Source organism: Podarcis bocagei (assembly GCF_964188305.1).
Source record: "Podarcis bocagei genome assembly, chromosome: 3".
Taxonomy (NCBI): domain Eukaryota; kingdom Metazoa; phylum Chordata; class Lepidosauria; order Squamata; family Lacertidae; genus Podarcis; species Podarcis bocagei.
Window position 1 is genome coordinate 109539852 of NC_138127.1, and position 18323 is coordinate 109558174.

Consider the following 18323-nt stretch of genomic DNA (forward strand, 5'->3'; position numbering starts at 1 on the left):
CTAACAAACCTCCTTCCCCTGGTTCTTCTGGGCAGCAACAGGCGATCCCAAAAACTGTTCCATTTCTTGGAGGGGGGGGCAGACCTCTCTAACCAAACTCCTTCTTACGGCCCCTCGCTTTTTTTTTTTACTCCTACAGGTCATATTCAGCCTAGCCTCAGCTCACTTCCGCATGGTACCTTTCCTCCAGAGAAAGACCACATCGGGGCTTAATATTTATTAGTCAGGGCTCTCTGGGGTTTAGTTGAAGAAGGACCAGCTTTAACGGTAACGGTCGAGTCTTTGAACTAGCAAAGTAGTAATAGTGAAGTGGCTCTAGAGAGCATGTGCAGAGTGCTTCCCCCTCCGCTCCAGAGGAGAAATGAGAGTATGCAAATGTGGATGATTGCACGTGTGTGTGTGTGTGTGTGCTTTTGGCTGTGGATTTCCCAACAAACATGTTACATGCACCATGTCTGCAAGGGATTGGGGGGGGTGATGTACAAATGGGGGTGGGGTCATGTACAATAGCCTCTATCCCTCCCCATGCTTTTCCTCTGTGACTGACGGCGGTGTTCAAGCTAGAGGGGAACTCGTGGCTGCCACCAGAGCCATCTTCCACCCTTACGTCACCAAATCCTTACTTTTGTTTCCACGAGGCATGCCAAAAGGGAAGGGGAGGCAGCTGCTCTCTAGCCTGTCATTCAAGGGAAACTGCAATGCCTTGCTTGTCGAGGGTGGGTGGGGAGAGAGACCCCCTTTCTGAAATCAATGCAGGAGTGGGCGCTGGAATTCCTTGGAAAGGGGCGGAGGGGCTGAGTTCCTGATAAAGACGCTTCCAAGGGGAGAAATTTCGCTCGCTCGCTCGCTTTTGCAAACCTGCTGTGTACGAAGCCAAAGGAGGGTATTTGAAAATAATAAGAATATTTTCAGAGGGCGGTCTTTGCTTCTCCTGGAGTCTGACATCTAAGCACGGAGGCTACCATGTGGCAAGAGCCACTCACCATAGCTGTCAACGTTTCCCTTTTTTTAAAGGGAAATTCCCTTATTCCGAACAGGATTCCTGGCAAGAAAAAGGAAAAGTTGACAGCTATGCCACTCATTCTTCCACATTCCTTTTTTGTCAAGTGTGCAAATGATTATTTCTGGGTGGTGGTGGTGGAATAGGATAATTGCTGGATGAGGGGGGGGGAATGTAAGTTAGTTTTTATCCTTCTCACTGCATGCATATTGTTATTTTCTTAATTTCTGCCGGGTGCCTGCGTGCTGCGAGCGATGAGTTTTGGGGGATGTGGCAGGGGAAAGAAGCCAATGCCCCCCCCCCCCGCCCAATACTTAACACATGCATGCAAAGGCGTGCTGTGGAGCTTCCATTTTGTAGGTGGCTGCAAAGCGAGGTCTCTCCCGTCATGCCCTGCCTGTTTGCAGCTCGAATGAGCTCATCCTATATTATACAGGGCTGTTGTTTCCTCCGCACTCCCTTATTCATTAAGCTCCGGAGGAGCATCCGTGGCGGAACCACTGCAAAGACGGGCAGCGTCCTCGCTCTCTGTTGCTCTCCCTTGCCTCTCCCTCTCACATCAGCACCACTTGTTCTAGCAGAGGGCAGTCCTCTCAGTGAAGGCATCTTCTGTTTGAAGACGGGAGGTGTGGGGTGAAAGTTGCCCATCAGCAATTAACACATGATGGACAGCAGAATGAGGAAGAACAAAGCTCACCTGGCCACAGTCTTCCCCACTGCGTTGCATTTCTCTTTGAATTCTGCTCCTTGTTTCTGAATTTGCACCTATTGGCACCAATGAATCTATTTCTCCTTCTCTCCCCTTCCTGTGTAGGTGGCCACCCTAGTTAGTTCGTTTCTCTCCCAACCCCACCCACACCGCCAAGTTGGCCTTTTCCTAAAGGAGATTTTCATACTCATCATCTGGTTAGAGCCAAGGATAAGTCCCCGCAGCTGTTGACAAAGCCGCTTGCAAAGTCATGACAAAGGAAGGGGTGGCCTGTCAGCCACAATTAGCGCTCCTGGAATGAGAGGGGTGGCTGCTGAGCATCATGGAAAGGAAGAAGCCATCTGAGTGTCTTGTCTGGTGGTGGGGTTGAATCCTAGAACTGTAGAAGAAGAAGAAGAAGAGTTTGGATTTGATATCCCGCCTTTCACTCCCTTTAAGGAGTCTCAAAGCGGCTAACATTCTCCTTTCCCTTCCTCCCCCACAACAAACACTCTGTGAGGTGAGTGGGGCTGAGAGACTTCAGAGAAGTGTGACTAGCCCAAGGTCACCCAGCAGCTGCATGTGGAGGAGCGGAGACGCGAACCCGGTTCCCCAGATTACGAGACTACCGCTCTTAACCACTACACCACACTGGCTCCACACTGTAGAGGTGGAAGGGATCCCCAAGGCTCATGTAGTCCAACTCCTGCAAATCAGGGATCACTACTGACAGGTGGCCATCCACCCTCTCTTTAAAAGCCTTCAAAGGAGAGTCCACACCTTCTGAGGGAATCGGTTCCACTGTCAAACACCTCTTGCCATCAAGCTTTGCTTGTGGGAAGCTTTGCCAGAGGAACTCGTAGGACAAGGTGGGGTGGCATGATTTCTTTTGAACATGTACAGAGTCCCATTCCTCACCACCAGCCAGCTTCTAGACATGTGGAGGAGCTTAAGAGCAGGGCTTTATGTATCCAAGGTGGCTAAGGAAGAGAATTAAAAATATATTTAGAATGAAAACAAGCTAGGACTCACCAGAACCTTGTCCTCAATATCTGCTTTCTGTGCCACGTGCCACGATGCAACCCTGGAAGGATAGGATGAAGCAACAGTAAAGAAAACAGTGGTCTTGAGCATGTTCTTACCCCTCAATCCTGTGATAGCTGCACCACTATGTGCTGTAGTCAAGTGTCACAATTGATCAGGTGGGGGGGGAGCACCCCTCCCTGCTGCTAATGCCCCCAATTTCAGCCCACTGCCACTGTCACAGCAAAAGGGGTGTCAACTTCCATTTGCAAAGATGGCTTCTGGTCCCATTCTCAGAAGGACTCTGTGCCCGACTCTGCACTTGGTGGCTTTCCCTCGCTTGCACTATGCAGGATCAGGCCAATGGCACCTTCTAGTCCAACCTCCTGTTCTCACAGTGGCCAACCAGATGCCGTTTCTGGGAGCCCCGCAAGCAGGATTTGTGCGCAGGACCTCTCTCTCCTCCTGCTCTTTCCAGCAACTGGTATTCAGAAGCATTGAAGGAGGCAGAGCCTAGCCAGTAGCCAACAATACTGGCTGGAAGGCCCAGCCCCTTTTCACGTGTGGAGGAAATGATGGGTTTTGGACATGTGTGTTGCTAATGCAGTGCAGGAAGAGGGCAAATGCAACACAGGTTATGGCCAATGTGCCTTTGAGCACAAAACCGGATCTGAGCATCACTTGTGAACAGACTGGGACTCCCCCCTCATTGTAGGCTGGGAAGGTCTCTCTGCAGCTGCAGCCTGCTGAGTCTTATATAACCAGTGAGTGGGAAGAACTTTTGACAGAAGCTGTGTCAGATGGGAAGGCAATGGAGGCTTAGCAGCCTGATTTTGCTCTGAAGCCTGTTGCCAGAGCATCTACAGCTATATATGGATTTTGTCCAGCTGGGATGTAGGCTTGGAGGTCACGCAAATGCCCCAGACACATCATGCCTGCTGCGGAAGTTCCCAGCAGAAAGCCTAGCCCAGCTGTAGTTTGCTGGAACGGGGCAAACAAGCGTGGCACTTTCAAGACATATGTGACTACAACTCCCAGCATCCTCTACCATGGTCTGTGCTGGCTGGGGCTGATGGGAGTTGTGGCCCAGCCACTTCCATAGGGCACTACATTGGCTACCCTACGTCAGAGACATCACCTTGCCAACAAAGGTCCGTATAGTGAAAGCTATGGTTTTCCCAGTAGTGTTGTATGGAAGTGAGAGCTGGACCATAAAGAAGGCTGATCGCCGAAGAATTGAATTCTGGTGCTGGAGGAGACTCTTGAGAGTCCCATGAACTGCAAGAAGATCAAACCTCTCCATTCTGAAGGAAATCAGCCCTGAGTGCTCATTGGAAGGACAGATCCTGAAGCTGAGGCTCCAATATTTTGGCCACCTCATGAGAAGAGAAGACTCCCTGGAAAAGACCCTGATGTTGGGAAAGATGGAGGGCACAAGGAGAAGGGGACGCCAGAGGACGAGATGGTGGGACAGTGTTCTCGAAGCTACCAGCATGAGTTTGACCAAACTCTGGGAGGCAGTGGAAGACGGGAGGGCCTGGCGTGCTCAGGTCCAGGGGGTCACGAAGAGTCGGACACGACTAAATGACTAAACAACAACAACAAAATGGTTTTCCCAATAGTGATGTATGGAAGTGAGAGTTGGACCATAAAGAAGGCTGATCGCCGAAGAATGGATGCTTTTGAATTATGGTGCTGGAGGAGACTCTTGAGAATCCCATGGATTGCAAGAAGATCAAACCCATCCATTCTGAAGGAAATCAGCCCTGAGTGCTCACTGGAAGGACGGATCCTGAAGCTGAGGCTCCAAGACTTTGGCCACCTCATGAGAAGAGAAGACTCCCTGGAAAAGACCCTGATGTTGGGAAAGATGGAGGGCACAAGGAGAAGGGGACGACAGAGGACGAGATGGTGGGACAGTGTTCTGGAAGCTACCAGCATGAGTTTGACCAAACTCTGGGAGGCAGTGGAAGACAGGAGTGCCTGGCGTGCTCTGGTCCATAGGGTCACGAAGAGTTGGACGCGACTAAACAACAACAATGTCAGACTACATGGCACACTAAAAGTCAGACCGCTTCATGACCCCAGGCTGGCTGACCACAAAAAAGTAATAATGAAACCTCATGATTTCTCTTTGATATCTCATCCCCTACTCCCCGTCCCATGACATTTTGGTTAGATGCTTTGCTCTGATCGCCTTTTGAGACATGAGTGTAGGGCCCAGAGATCCATGATAACTTTTGAAAGGACAATTCCTTCTATCTCTTCTCCGCAGAGCAGCTGCTTCCCCACCCTGTGTATGGTACCGAATGGCTCCCATTGTCTAGACTCTGTTTTCCCTCCCTAGCTGTGAGGGCCGTGTTAACTGGGGTCATCGGAGACTTGGTGCCATTTGCTTCCAAGCGCTGATTCACACTGTCAGGTGGCCTCTTGTGTCTGTGTTGGTTAGAGTGCCCTTCTCATTGCAGGGGGTTGGGCTGGATGGCCCTTTAGGTCCCTTCCAGCTCTACAACTCTGATTCTAACTCCAGAAAGCTATCTTTGCCAAATGGAGCAGAGATACCTGCATTGGCTACAATAACCCACATGTTCTTATCATTACACAGCCTCTGAACATAGACCAAGTGCTTGTTAGGCCATTCTGCCTATCCCTGTATCTTTTCCAAGGGAGGAGAAAATCATTTGGGGATATCAAACTTCTGAAGAACAGCGATATTATTACTTACTCCAGTGGCGGTGCGAAGGTTCAACCAAAATTGCATTGAGTTAGTAATAGTCTTGCTGTGAGTAGCTGCATTCTTGCAAACAAGACCTGATCAACAAAATCAACACTTCACAATTGTAGAGGGGAAGGCAGTTGTTTGAACCAGCCCTTACATAGAAGGGTCTCTGGAAAACAAGTGAAGAAGTTTATTGAGGAGTGGTAGGCTCTTAACTGGGATTGAACAGAGAGACGCAGTAATAGCCTGCTGGATTAGGGCGGACATTTCACTGCCTGACAGAGTTCTTTGCCTCTCCTCACACTTTCAAAAACAAATAAGAGGGTTAAATATTCAAATGCTATTAATCTGTACCGATCACCTTTTGCATTGTTGCAGAACCCAGCCTAGAAACTGGTTTATTGGGTGCAATTTTTTAATACCTATATTATGGTAACTGTGAAATAGCCCTACCAAAGCAAGATACCACCATTGGTTCCTCCTTTCTTCAGCATACAAACTGTAGCATCTTGACATTATGTTTTCCCCTTTTTCCTGGAAAAGGTCAAAGCACAACCCGGTAACTAAATTCACCCCTGTTCATTTGCTTTCTTTCTGCAGATTACAAGAAGGACACGATCTTTGCCTACTCAGATACGTGCTCAGACAGCAGGAGGCCCAGAACACCAGGCACCATGACGCTGGCAGGTATGGAAACGCGAGTGTTCTTGCTGCTTGGCCAGTAAGCAGGTCCATGCAGAAGATAAGAAGACCCTTGTCTTGGATCAGTCCAAAAGGCCAGCATCTTCCTTCCCACATTGCGCAACCAATGGTCAAATGCTTCCACCAAGCCCATGACTAAAACATGGGATTATAGCACCCCTGCTGCTCTTTGCCCCTTGGGACGGATGGGTCAGAAGGCGGGGAGACCATCAGAAGGTGGCACCAGAGCTAATGACAGGCAGAGCTGGCTTGTCTTAGTTTTGTCCCCATCCAGGGACAGCTGCCCTGCTACTGCCCCCCGCCCCCACGCCTCCCTTACCTGGGTTGTGCTGTAGCACCCATGAAGTGGCAATGGTTTTTGGAGAGATCTCACAGAGGCATAGCTGCCAACTTCCCCCTTTTCTTGCGAGGAATCCTATTCGGAATAAGGGAATTTCCCTTAAAAAAGGGGAAACGTTGACAGCTATGCACAGAGAGCATGAGATAATCCAATATTTTGGTAAGATCTTGCAGAATGTGTGAGATTTCAGCAAGATCTCACAAGATCTCATCTGAAAGCACCACCACCTCTCTGCCAACGGAAGAGTGTCAACTTCCAATGAGCAGCGGCACTGCCTCATGGCTTTCCGCCACCTGAGGCAGCTTTCTCAGTCCACCTTATGGGTGTGCCGGCCCTGTCCCCATTCTCCTCCCTGCTGAGTTGTACAAGGGAAGCAGCGAGATAAGGAGGAGAAGGAAGAGGCCAGGCAGTTGTGTGGATGGGAGCCTGTTTAGTGAAGGACTTTGACCTTTCCTGACAAAGTGTTTTTCCCCTCCCTGCAGCCTACAAAGAAAAAATGAAGGAGCTCCCTTTAGTGTCTCTCTTCTGTTCCTGCTTCCTCTCAGACCCCTTAAACAAACCATCTTATAAATATGAAGGTAAGTGAGGCAACCGACCCATTAACTTCCAGACGCGTGTGGGTTTGGGCCTGCTGCCCTATGTGTCCCATTTGCTCAGCTCCTTCTGCCCGTGATCTTTTCCACAAATGGTGGATGGCACCGCTCCCTCCTGCCTCCCTTTCCCATGGGCTCTGAGAAGGCTTGAAGGTAATATATTATATATTATGATATATTATGAATCTAAGACATGCATTATGCATTCTTATACTCTAGACAATGCCAGCAGAACATGCCCACACCCTGCGAGTAACACAGGAGAGGCTCCACTTCTTTTCTTTTATAAAAATTACGTTTTTATAAAACGGAGTTTCTGAAAAATTGAATTGTTTTGACATTTACATGTCACTTAGGTTTAAGCTGCTCTGTAGTCGAGATGGTCCCAAGTGATCAAAGCAGCCAGGCATCCACTCCCAACCCTGGTCTTGTTAGGAATGTAATCTAGGTTAGTGGTTCAGGTCTGACAACAGCTGGACGCTCCTTGCGCCTGCTCCTGGCAAGGAGAGAAACTGTGGGATTGTTCAGGGATGCAGGAGAGGATATATTGTCTGATTATATCCTTTTCCAACTTGTGTTAACAAGTTCCACAATTTAGCAGAGTACCATTCCCCTTTTTTAAACTCAGAGCAGATGCATTTGCTCAGGCTCACTAAAGCCTCTACAATACCTGTTCTGGTATTTCCCCCTCATTCCCTCATAAAAGATAAGACACGACACAGTCTTCTACAAAAGTATAAAAAGGTTTACTCACATATCATTCTGTTCACAATAGGATCCCAGAAGGCAGACTTAGCTTAGAAAAGTAACATACACCTAGAAACTATCTCATAAGGAGACAGTTCCTTTGTCCTCTCTTGGCTGGAAGATGCCAAGAGGGCATCTTTGGCTAAGCAGATATTGCTTCTTTGATGCATATAGTCAAAGAGAGGGAGATGGCTGCCCTGCCCTGTGCTTTTGTCATTACCTGCACAGGTGAGGCCACGCCCACCTCTAGTCATATGCAGAGGAAGTCTGTCCCAGCCCAGAAGGAAACAGGAAGTTTACCCGCTGGCTGGACAAACATTCCTCCCCATGTGTAAACATGTTCATTCTAGGAACGTTGTACAGTGGTGCACCGCAAGAAGAATGCCTCGCAAGACGGAAAACTCGCTAGACGAAAGAGTTTTCCGTTTTGGAGGTGCTTCGCAAAACGAATTTCCTATGGGCTTGCTTCGCAAGACGACAATGTCTTGCGAGTTCCTGCTGGTTTTTTTCCCTTTCCCCCCTTTTTTCTAAGCCGCTAAGCCGCTTATCAGCTGATCCGATCAGCAGATAAGCCGCTAAAAGCCGCTAATAGCGCTAATCCGCTAATCCTTCAATGGGCTTGCTTCGCAAGACGAAAAAACCGCTATACGAAGAGAATCACAGAACGGATTCTTTTCGTCTTGCGAGGCACCACTGTACTTGACTGCTTTTGTGTTTCACATCCCACAGAAACGTCATGGTCCATTCCCTCTCCAAACACCTATTTCATTTTTATTTAGCGACCCCAGAGAAAGAAGCAGCTGGAGCATAGCCTTTTCCTGTAGTGAAGTGCCCTGGGATCTTCAGGTGAAGGGCGGAATATAAATAATAAGAATAGGCTCCCCGGATGCTGAGGAGAGGCTCTTTCTTTGTTCTTGTGGGGTTCATGCTTTCTACTCTGAAGTCTGGAAGCCTTTCCCAAACTTGCTTGTTTGGTGAAGATCTCCTCCATGTCTGTGAAGTTGTTGAGGGTTCTTGGAACATGATCCATAGCGCAGGACAGAACTCATGTTGGTAGCAGCCTGGTTGCAGGGGCAGACTTTGTTCTTTCATATTTCAGTGGTGCTCTGTGTAAGCCCCAAATTTGGCACCCCTTGCTTCTCAACATCTGTTCTGCTCAGTTCACTATGTCATAGTTGTGATGCCCTGCAGCGCACCCTTGGCTCAGCTCCCAGTGCAGGGCAACCGGTCACACTGCCCTAAATCCTCCTCTGCTGATTGGAATCAGGTCCAATGTGGGGACTGGATTATATCACCAGATGTCTGGTGGGTGTTTGGCAACCAGGGAAGCTCCCAAATTCAGTTCTCAGTGGCATATCCAGGTGGTGCTGGGGAGACTTTCTGTCTGGAACACTGGAGAGCTGCTGCCAGTCAGTGCTAAGCTCAATGGACCAGTTGTCTGACTCTGAATAAGACCCCTTCCTGTGCTTTCTCTAGCTGGATGCCCTGAGATATCCCCAGCATAATTCCCTCCATTAACACATTTGCTCTTTAGCATGATTACATCCCAGCCTCTCCCTCCCTCTTCTCTTCCAGTAGACACTGTAGACCTCACTTGGTGCGTCATTTCTGACATGGAGGTCATCGAGCTCAACAAGCGCACCTCCGGCCAGTCCTTTGAGGTCATCCTGAAGCCACCCTCCTTTGAAGGGATCCCAGAATTCAATGCCTCTCTGCCCCGGCGGCGAGACCCCTCCCTGGAAGAGATCCAGAAAAAGCTGGAAGCGGCTGAGGAGAGACGCAAGGTGAGACCCTTCTTCAGCACCCAGCTGGCAAACATGGCAGGCCTTTCAGGGGGCAGGACATGGTTTGGTCATACAGGGGACTGGGTAGAGAACTTGCCTTCTCTCCCCCATGTGCCAGGAAAAGGGCAACCGGAGTGGCTCAAATGTCACATCAGGTCAGTTGCATCCTTCTAGCATTTTCATTGGTGAACAGTTTATGAGTCTGCTCTCAACATCTGCAAGCAGACCCATTAAGCTGGTTCATGACTAACCACCTTCTCCTTTTCCATTACCTCTCTGGGTCAAGGCTACGGGCCTTTATTAAAAAGCACAAATGAAAATTCAGGGAAGAATCTTGAGCCCCCTAGAATCCCACTGCTTTTGTGGCTCTAGCTTGACTCCTAAGAGAAACAAGCAGCTGCACCTGATCAATGAAACATGATGCAACGCAGGAAATGTTATAAGTTGCTGGAGTTTATTTCTCAAGGGTAGGTACAGACAGGGCCATCAAGTGTATTCACAGCCTTCTGCAGGCACATTCCTTTGGTCAGTGTATGCACACTGCCATCTTCATAGAATCTCAGCTAAATCATATATGATAGATGGGCATCCAACCTCTGCGGTAAGACCTCCTATGAAGGAGACTCCACCACCTTCATAGTCATACTGTTCTTTTGGTTTTGTAATGTAGTCATAAAGTTTCTGCCTTGGTGCAAGGGAAGGGAGCCTCTGGGCCTACACAGAGTGCAATGTAAGTAAGGGAGCCTATGCTAACAAACCTCTGGTAATAAACTCACAAAGGGGGATTTAAAAGCAGTGTGGTGGCCATTGAAAGGGGAGGGAACAAAGAAACAAATGTTTGTTAGCTACAGAGGACTTGCCCTCTCTGTGCCCAATTTATTATTATTATTATTATTATTATTATTATTATTATTATTATTATTATTATTATTATTATTATACCCTGCCCTTCTGGCTGTGTTTCCACAGCCACTCTGGGTGGCTTACAGTACATATAAAAACATACAGTGGTACCTTGGGTTACATATGCTTCAGGTTACTTACGCTTCAGGTTACCACTGTAACACTGGTCCTGAAAGACCTACATTTGCTCCCAGTACATTTCTGAGCACAATTCAAAGTGTTGGTGCTGACCTTTAAAGCCCTAAACGGCCTCAGTCCTGTATAACTGAAGGAACATCTCCACCCCCATCGTTCAGCCCGGACATTGAGGTCCAGCACCGAGGGCCTTTTGGCGGTTCTCTCACTGCAAGAATTGAGGTTACAGAGAACCAGGCAAAGGGCCTTCTCGGTGGTGGCACCTGCCCGCCCTATGGAACGCCCTCCCATCAGATGTCAAGGAGATAAAGAACGGCACAACTTTTAGAAGACAATTGAAGGCAGCCCTGTGTCTGGAAGTTTTTAATGTTTGACATTTAGTACAGTGGTACCTCGGGTTAAGTACTTAATTTGTTTCGGAGGTCCATTCTTAACCTGAAACTGTTCTTAATCTGAAGCGCCACTTTACCTAATGGGGCCTCCCGCTGCTGCCACGCCACCAGAGCACAATTTCTGTTCTCATCCTGAAGCAAAGTTCTTAACCCGAGGTACTATTTCTGGGTTAGCGGAGTCTGTAACCTGAAGCGTTTCTAACCTGAAGTGTATGTAACCCGAGGTACCACTGTATATGGTCTCGGCAACCACTCCCTGTCACTAGTCTAGCTGCCGCATTCTGGATTAGTTGTAGTTTCCGGGTCACCTTCAAAGGGAGCCCCATGTAAAGTGCACTGCAGTAGCCCAAGCGGGAGATAACTAGAGCATGCACCACTCTGGCGAGGCAGTCTGGGGGCAGGGAGGGTCTCAGCCTTGCTCATGCTGCCTGCATAGCATGCAGTTAAAGACACCTGCAAAGTGCGGTATGCAAAAGTGCTTTAAGAAGCTTCCCAACTGGGGTGCTTCAAAGGAGGAGGCTGACGTCAGACCCAGAAAAATCAGTTCTCCAAAACGCTGCCAAAGCATTTTGAGGTCAAAAAGGCACTGTGTGTTGATGATACAAGGAAGGCTCCCGTAATGAGGAAATGTGTGTGGTTTGCCAGCCAGTGAATTATTGATCAGCCATTAGGTGGCATCTCTCTGTCTCCCTGCCTGACCTTGGCAGATACTCAAGAATGGGCCTTGCCAGCCACAACAGCCGGATGTCAGAGATGAATGAATTCCTGTCCATGGCTCAGTTTCCTTCTAGTCAGAGTAACCAGATCCAGCATTAACCCCTTTCCTGTTCCATATGTGTGGGAAGTGGTAGCTGTCCACTGCTTCCTGTCTGGAAAGAGATTCAGCAGTGCTGAGCAGCTCGCTTCCTATAAACCCACCCACAGGGCTGAACACACTTGGATGCAAATGCACTTTGATAACCACTCAACAGTCTTACCCAGATTTTTAACCCTTTTAAACTATTGATGGCTGCTAGCCACACTGGCTCTGCTCTGCCTCCATAGTCAGAGGCAGCAGTGCTTCTGAATATCCAAGTTGCTGGAAGCCACAGGAGGGGAGAGGAGGGGTCTTGTGTTCAAATCCTGCTTGTGGGTTTCCCACGTGCATTTGGTCAGCCAGGTGGCTTGACTAGATGGGCCATTGGCCTGATCCAAAAGACCTTTCCTATTTGATATGGGGGAGCCATTCTGAAATGTATAGGACTCCATGCAGGGGAAAGAGATGAGTGGATTCCAAAGCCATTTCACAGGCGACGACAAAAGAGCAGGAAGGCTGTGATGCAGTTGCAGATCCCCCGTCCGCAGCCCTCAATCAGTTTAGAAGCAAGACGCAAGCAGAATTAGAACTTTAATTCTTTCCCCCCTGCCCCTCACATGCACTGTAAGCACCGGGGAGAGGCTTAGAAGCATCTTTGACATGTGGGAAATTGGGAAGATCCATACTCCATATGGATTCATTCCTCCATATGAGGAACGGCTGAGGGAGCTGGGCATGTTTAGCCTGGAGAAGAGGAGGTTAAGGGGTGATATGATAGCCATGTTCAAATATATAAAAGGATGTCACATAGAGGAGGGAGAAAGGTTGTTTTCTGCTGCTCCAGAGAAGCGGACACGGAGCAATGGATCCAAACTACAAGAAAGAAGATTCCACCTAAACATTAGGAAGAACTTCCTGACAGTAAGAGCTGTTTGACAGTGGAATTTGCTGCCAAGGAGTGTGGTGGAGTCTCCTATTTTGGAGGTCTTTAAGCAGAGGCTTGACAACCATATGTCAGGAGTGCTCTGATGGTGTTTCCTGCTTGGCAGGGGGTAGGACTCGATGGCCCTTGTGGTCTCTTCCAACTCTAGGATTCTATGATTCCATACTCGCCTCCCAACAATGGGAATTGTGTCAAAGGATGACTGGTCCTTGATGCCTTGTCTTGCTTTGTGCGCTTAGTACCAGGAAGCAGAGCTGCTGAAGCACCTGGCGGGGAAGCGAGAGCACGAGAGAGAGGTCATTCAGAAAGCCATCGAGGAGAACAACAACTTCATCAAGACGGCCAAGGAGAGGCTGATGCAGAAGATGGAGTCCAACAAGGAGAACCGGGAGGCACATCTAGCTGCTATGTTGGAACGCTTGCAGGAGAAGGTGAGGAGGGGCCAGCTGCAAGAAAAAAAGCTGCGGGAGGTGTGGGTTGGGCTACCTCAGAGAGATTTGCAGGATGGAGGCAGCACTGTTTCTGAATTCCAGTACCTGGAAACTTCAGGAGGGAAGAGGGCTCTTGAACTCGGGTCCTGCCTCCTGGTTCCCACAGGCATCTAGTTGGCAACGATGAGAAGAGGATGTTGAACTAGGTGGGCAATTCTTGCACTAAAACGGACCTATTGGATACCACCCTGATTCAGCGGATCTCAACCTGTGGGTCCCCAGATGTTGTTGGACTACAACTCCCATCATCCTTGAGCTCTGGCCTTGCTAGCTAGGGATGATGGGAGTTGTAGTCCAACAACATCTGGGGACCCACAGGTTGAGAACCACTGCAATATCAGAACAATTTTAAAAATACTTACACAGTACAAATGCATTGGAATCAGAGTTTTGGTTCCAAGGGTTCTGCATCCAGCATTCCCAGAGTCTGAACACTGAGTGGTTCTTGCCCAGCAAGGAAAGGAGAGAGTCTCAGCTTTTTTCACGTGGGGCAACCCAAACAGATCTGGCACGGAAAGAGTTTTTAAGCTTTCTGCAAGGCCATCTCCGTACACTGGATCTAGAAGCCTAGGGATGCTCACACAAGAGCTCGTGGGAGCTCAGATGGCGCTGCGAGATCTTGCAAGAGCATCCCAGAATGGGTGTGCTGAGCCAAACTTGCTTCCTCCAAGCAAGGCGGAGAGCTTAAACAGAGAGTGTATTAACTTATGGTCTGTGTGTGTGGTTTGGGAGCTGCACGGTCAGGGGAAAACCAATGCTGTCCAGGGTTGTAAAGACTGCGGAGAGAATAATTGGGTGCACTCTTCCCACCTTGGATCAAATCTATGTTTCCAAGTGCCATAAGAAAGCTGCAGAGATAGCGCAGGATAGTGCGCACCCCGGAAATGTTCTCTTTCAGCTTCTGCCTTCTGGAAGAAGGTACAGGGTTATAAAGACTAGGACTAGCCGCCTGAGAAACAGTTTCTATCCAAATGCGATTTGGGTTTTAAACCCCGTGTAAGGAGTCTCTATGGGAGTATATTGCATTTAAAAATGGGGTATCAGAGCTTTTAGGAGGCTAACCAGGTTGGGATAGCTGGGATAGCAGGTTTGTTGGGTTGTGAATGTCTTATGTAGATTTTTCAATTTCATTGTTCTGTATGGGACAATGACAATAAAGATTATCGTATCGTAAAAGCTCTTTATGCGCTGAGTAACCCAAAGCAGACCTGGTGCGAACAAACCTTTAATTCTCTCTGCCTCGCTCGCATTTAACTCGTGCAATTTCAACCCCCTTCAACTGCTTATGCTTGAAATTGTGCAAGTTAAAAGCGTGCCAGATATGACCATAATGCCTCTGTCTACACCCTCCTCTGTAAATATGTTTAACCCAGTTTGGAAGCCACCTGAGCAAGTGACCATCCCCTCACCTTGGCGGTGTCTCCACAGGACAAGCACGCTGAGGAGGTCCGGAAGAACAAGGAGCTGAAGGAAGAAGCCTCGAGGTAAAGGAGCCCCACTCCCCGCCGGGGCGGGCACATGACACTTTGGACTGACAGCTCCAAAAGAAGAAGAAGAAGATGATGATTGTGATGATGGCAGGCGGCTGACGTGGCAGTGGTGGTGGCGATGGCAGCAGCGGCGGCTGCCTCCAAGTGCAACGTGTTGACTTGCGGATCAGGACTGTCCTCTGCTTTCGTTGTTTGTGAATGTGAAGAATTGGTTGGTGACAGCATCTCGTGTGTTTGAGGGAGGGAGGGGGAACTACAAGGGGAAGAAAGAGCTGGGAGGAAGAGCTGGGTGTATTTGGGGGTGGGTGGGAGGGAAGGGGGTGGGCATGGATGACTGGAGACACACACCCCACAAAAATATATATAATGGCGCGGATGTTCTGTTATTGTCCCGCACTTGCAGTGTCCAGTATGGAACCCAACTGATGGAGGGGGGCGGTCAGAATGGCAGACTCGTATAAGGGGGGTGTCGAGGCAGGGTTGTGGGTGGGGTGGGGGTGAAGAGGAAGGAGATGTAGACTCTGGTGACCCAGGCCGCTGAGAGCAAGCAGAGGGAGCGGAGTCACTTCTGGGGTGGGTGTTTTCTTGTGTGTTTTGCCATTAATGTCGGTCACCACTGTGGAACGAAACATCCCCATTTCTGAGTTTCCTGCATAATCCTTCGTCCCTGTCGCTTAACTCCCAGGTGTTTCAAGCCTGATGCCATTTAACTGGAGGGACTGAAGAAATGAGCCCATGCTGCCAATTCTCACAGTAGACCGGTATAAAGTAAGCAGCACATGCGCGGCACACAAAACACTATAAAAACCATTCTATGTTTTAAATCTTATATTAATAATCCAAAAATTGAGAGAGCTATGTACAAGATCTACTACAGAAGCCACAAACAGAAAACGTATTCAAATTGTGTCCAAAAGGAAGATGCAGTCTTTAAATGTTCCTTTAGCCAGGCTCCTGTAGAGATCAACGAGGATAAGTTTGATCAAACAAAGTGTTGGTGATCTTGTACATAGCTCTCTCAATTTTTGGATTAATATAAGATTTAGAACGTAGAATGGTTTTTTAGTGTTTTGTGTGCCCCTCATGTGCTGCTTACTTTATACTGGTCGTTTAACTGGAGGTGGCTGTGGTTTCGAATGCACAGACCTTTGTTTTTAAATAATAATTTTCTAAAAAATATTTTGCCAGAGATTCGCCATTGTCAGATACAGGCAAAGTTCCCTTGTACCTTCCTGCCCTCCTTGAAATCTGAGCGGATGAGAGGAAACTTCCTAATTGCCGTATGAGTCCAGAAATTCTTGCAAGGTCACAGTCAAGCTGGGAATTCTTGAGGTGTGCAGTTTGATGCCCTGCTCCTTGGGATGGTGATGTGAAACTGCGCTGGGCGAAGGGTGAGGCATCAAACTTTATGATGACTAAAAATACAATTAAGACCACCTCATTTGGATGGGACGCCTTCAAGAGAGAGATCAGTTCACCTCCTGGAGAAAGGACAAAAACGATGGGAGCAAAAATAGAGAGAGAAGTTGGTTTATAGGGGCCCTCCAACTTTAGAAGATAAAGCCAGCAGAGCTGGTATTAAAGACAGTTAAGAATTTTGGGGTGTGGAGAAAGACATGCTTAAGCAAATCCTCCAAGTTAAAAATCCCTTGTAAATTCAGATTGATATCCTCTCTCCAGTTGCAGTTCCCTTCCCAGTTAAGAGAGCTGTTTGGTTTAAAGATTTTAAGGGGGGGGCACGGGGCAGCTGGAATGGATTTGGCCTGGTTATTTCCTTTAGAAATTGTCTTCAAGACAGGGTTAAATTGCCCGCAAATGCATGTTGTTGTTGTTGTTGTTGTTGTTGTTGTTGTTGTTGTTGTTGTTGTTGTTGTTGTTGTTTTAAATTGTGACACACTGTTTTGATTGTAGAAAATCAGCTCTGGGAAGGGATGATTTAGAGCCAAGAAATGGTGAGGGTTTGTGTGTGTGCTTGTGTGTGTGCTTGTGTGTTCTGTGTTTAACCCTTTCACTGCTTACCATTTCCTGCTCCAAACTGTCCCTGCACTGTCTCCCCTTTTCCCATCCTCCATGAGGTTTCCAATGTCTGTCCACCAGCAAACCAGAGGGTGTCAGGATGCAACGTTTGGAGGGTGTGCAGCCGTCATACACTCTCCAAGAGTGGCACCCTGTCATCTTCTGAAATGTGGCTAGGGGTTCTGAAGCACGCAACCTGTTGGATTGCGGGCTGCGTAGGTCCACCCCCAGACGTCTGCACACCTTGGGTGCTTTTGCTGTTGAGCCAGTCCTGTTCACACAGGTCCCTTTTTTTTGCCAATTTTGCTCAGCTGAGATGAACAGTTACAGGCCAGCAAAACTGACTGTGGCTGCTTTTCTGTTCTGGGGTGTTCATTGCAAGTTGCTTGGGGATGGCAACATACCTTGCAGTGCTCTGGCTCATGTGAAGTAATGGCAAGGAACGAGTGTGTCTGCATGCATGCGCAGAGTGCACTTTCCCATCGTCCCTTGATGGAGACTGAAGCAGAGTACCTCCAAATGACAAGGAGGATTCCAAAATACAAAACAGATTTTACAAACTTAAGGCGTGGTAGGGATTTGCAAGCTTCTGAGCACCACACATTTCTTCATCTGCCAAAGCCAGGGCCACCTCGCTTGACCCAGGAGGCAAATAGGGTTCCTTTGTCTGCCAGCATCACTCCCATACCATATGCAGAAACCATGTTTGCCTCATGCTACTTGTTCGCACCTCGATATTGAATACATGTTAAGCCTAAGCAGTGTGAGGGGACCCCAGCTTAGCTTGCTTTAGCCTGGAAGGGAGAAGATGGAGAGGTGACATTAAGAGCCATCTTCCAGTATCTGAAAAGCTGTCATGTGGAAGAGGGAGAAAGTTTGTTTTCTGCTGCTCTGCAGGGGAGGGGCACGGAACCAGGGGATTCAAATCACAAGGAAGGAAACTCCGACTAACTCTTAGGAAGAACTTTATGGTGGTAAGAGCTGGTCGGCAGTGGACTCTCCTTCACCAAAGGTTTTTAAAGGGAGGTTGGATGGCCATCTGTCGGGGATGCTTTGGCTGCAAATTCTGGATTTCAGGGGGTTGGACTAAATGACCTTTGCTTATACCTTCTGTCTCTGCAGTTCTGTGATTCTATGAAACGGCAGAATCCCTGGGTGCCCCTCAAGAAAGCAGAAAGAAGGCTAAGCAAGCAAAGCAGGGGGAACAAAAGGACAGGGGTCTCTTTTGGCAAGCAGAAAGAGAAGAGAGGAATTTCAGGAGGTTTCTAACTTCTTGCTGCAAAGCTCTATCCTGTATTGATCGCAAAACTCCGCCGGGGCCCTTGGCTCCCCGACATCCGGATGAGGTATTTAGGCTATTGATTAAATAAGGAGGGGCAGAGTGAGAATGGCATCTCTGGGGATTGCTATGAGGAGAGCCATCCATCACCTGGAAACATTGATCCAAGAGCAGAGGGGGAAGGGAAAGGACTCTTTGAAGCAGTTCCGGTTGTGGCAAAAGGCTGTCCTCAAGTTTTGTACACAATGGATGTAAATAAAACTGTTGGCATTTCTTTCTGAA

At 48.4% G+C, this 18323-nt stretch overlaps 1 protein-coding gene across 2 annotated transcripts in view; it reads left to right on the forward strand.

The window, feature by feature from the left end:
- STMN4 (stathmin 4) overlaps nt 1-18323 on the forward strand; it is an 18706-nt gene extending 383 nt beyond the window's left edge. Inside the window, exons 2-6 of one of the 2 annotated variants that reach the window (XM_081188864.1) lie at nt 6031-6117; nt 6955-7050; nt 9388-9596; nt 13005-13196; nt 14685-18323. In XM_081188864.1, coding sequence (XP_081044990.1) covers nt 6105-6117; nt 6955-7050; nt 9388-9596; nt 13005-13196; nt 14685-14744 — 570 coding nt within the window. In that variant the 5' untranslated portion in view covers nt 6031-6104 and the 3' untranslated portion in view covers nt 14745-18323. The remainder of the gene's footprint in view (nt 1-6030; nt 6118-6954; nt 7051-9387; nt 9597-13004; nt 13197-14684) is intronic. The other variant, XM_081188865.1, reaches the window with a different exon arrangement.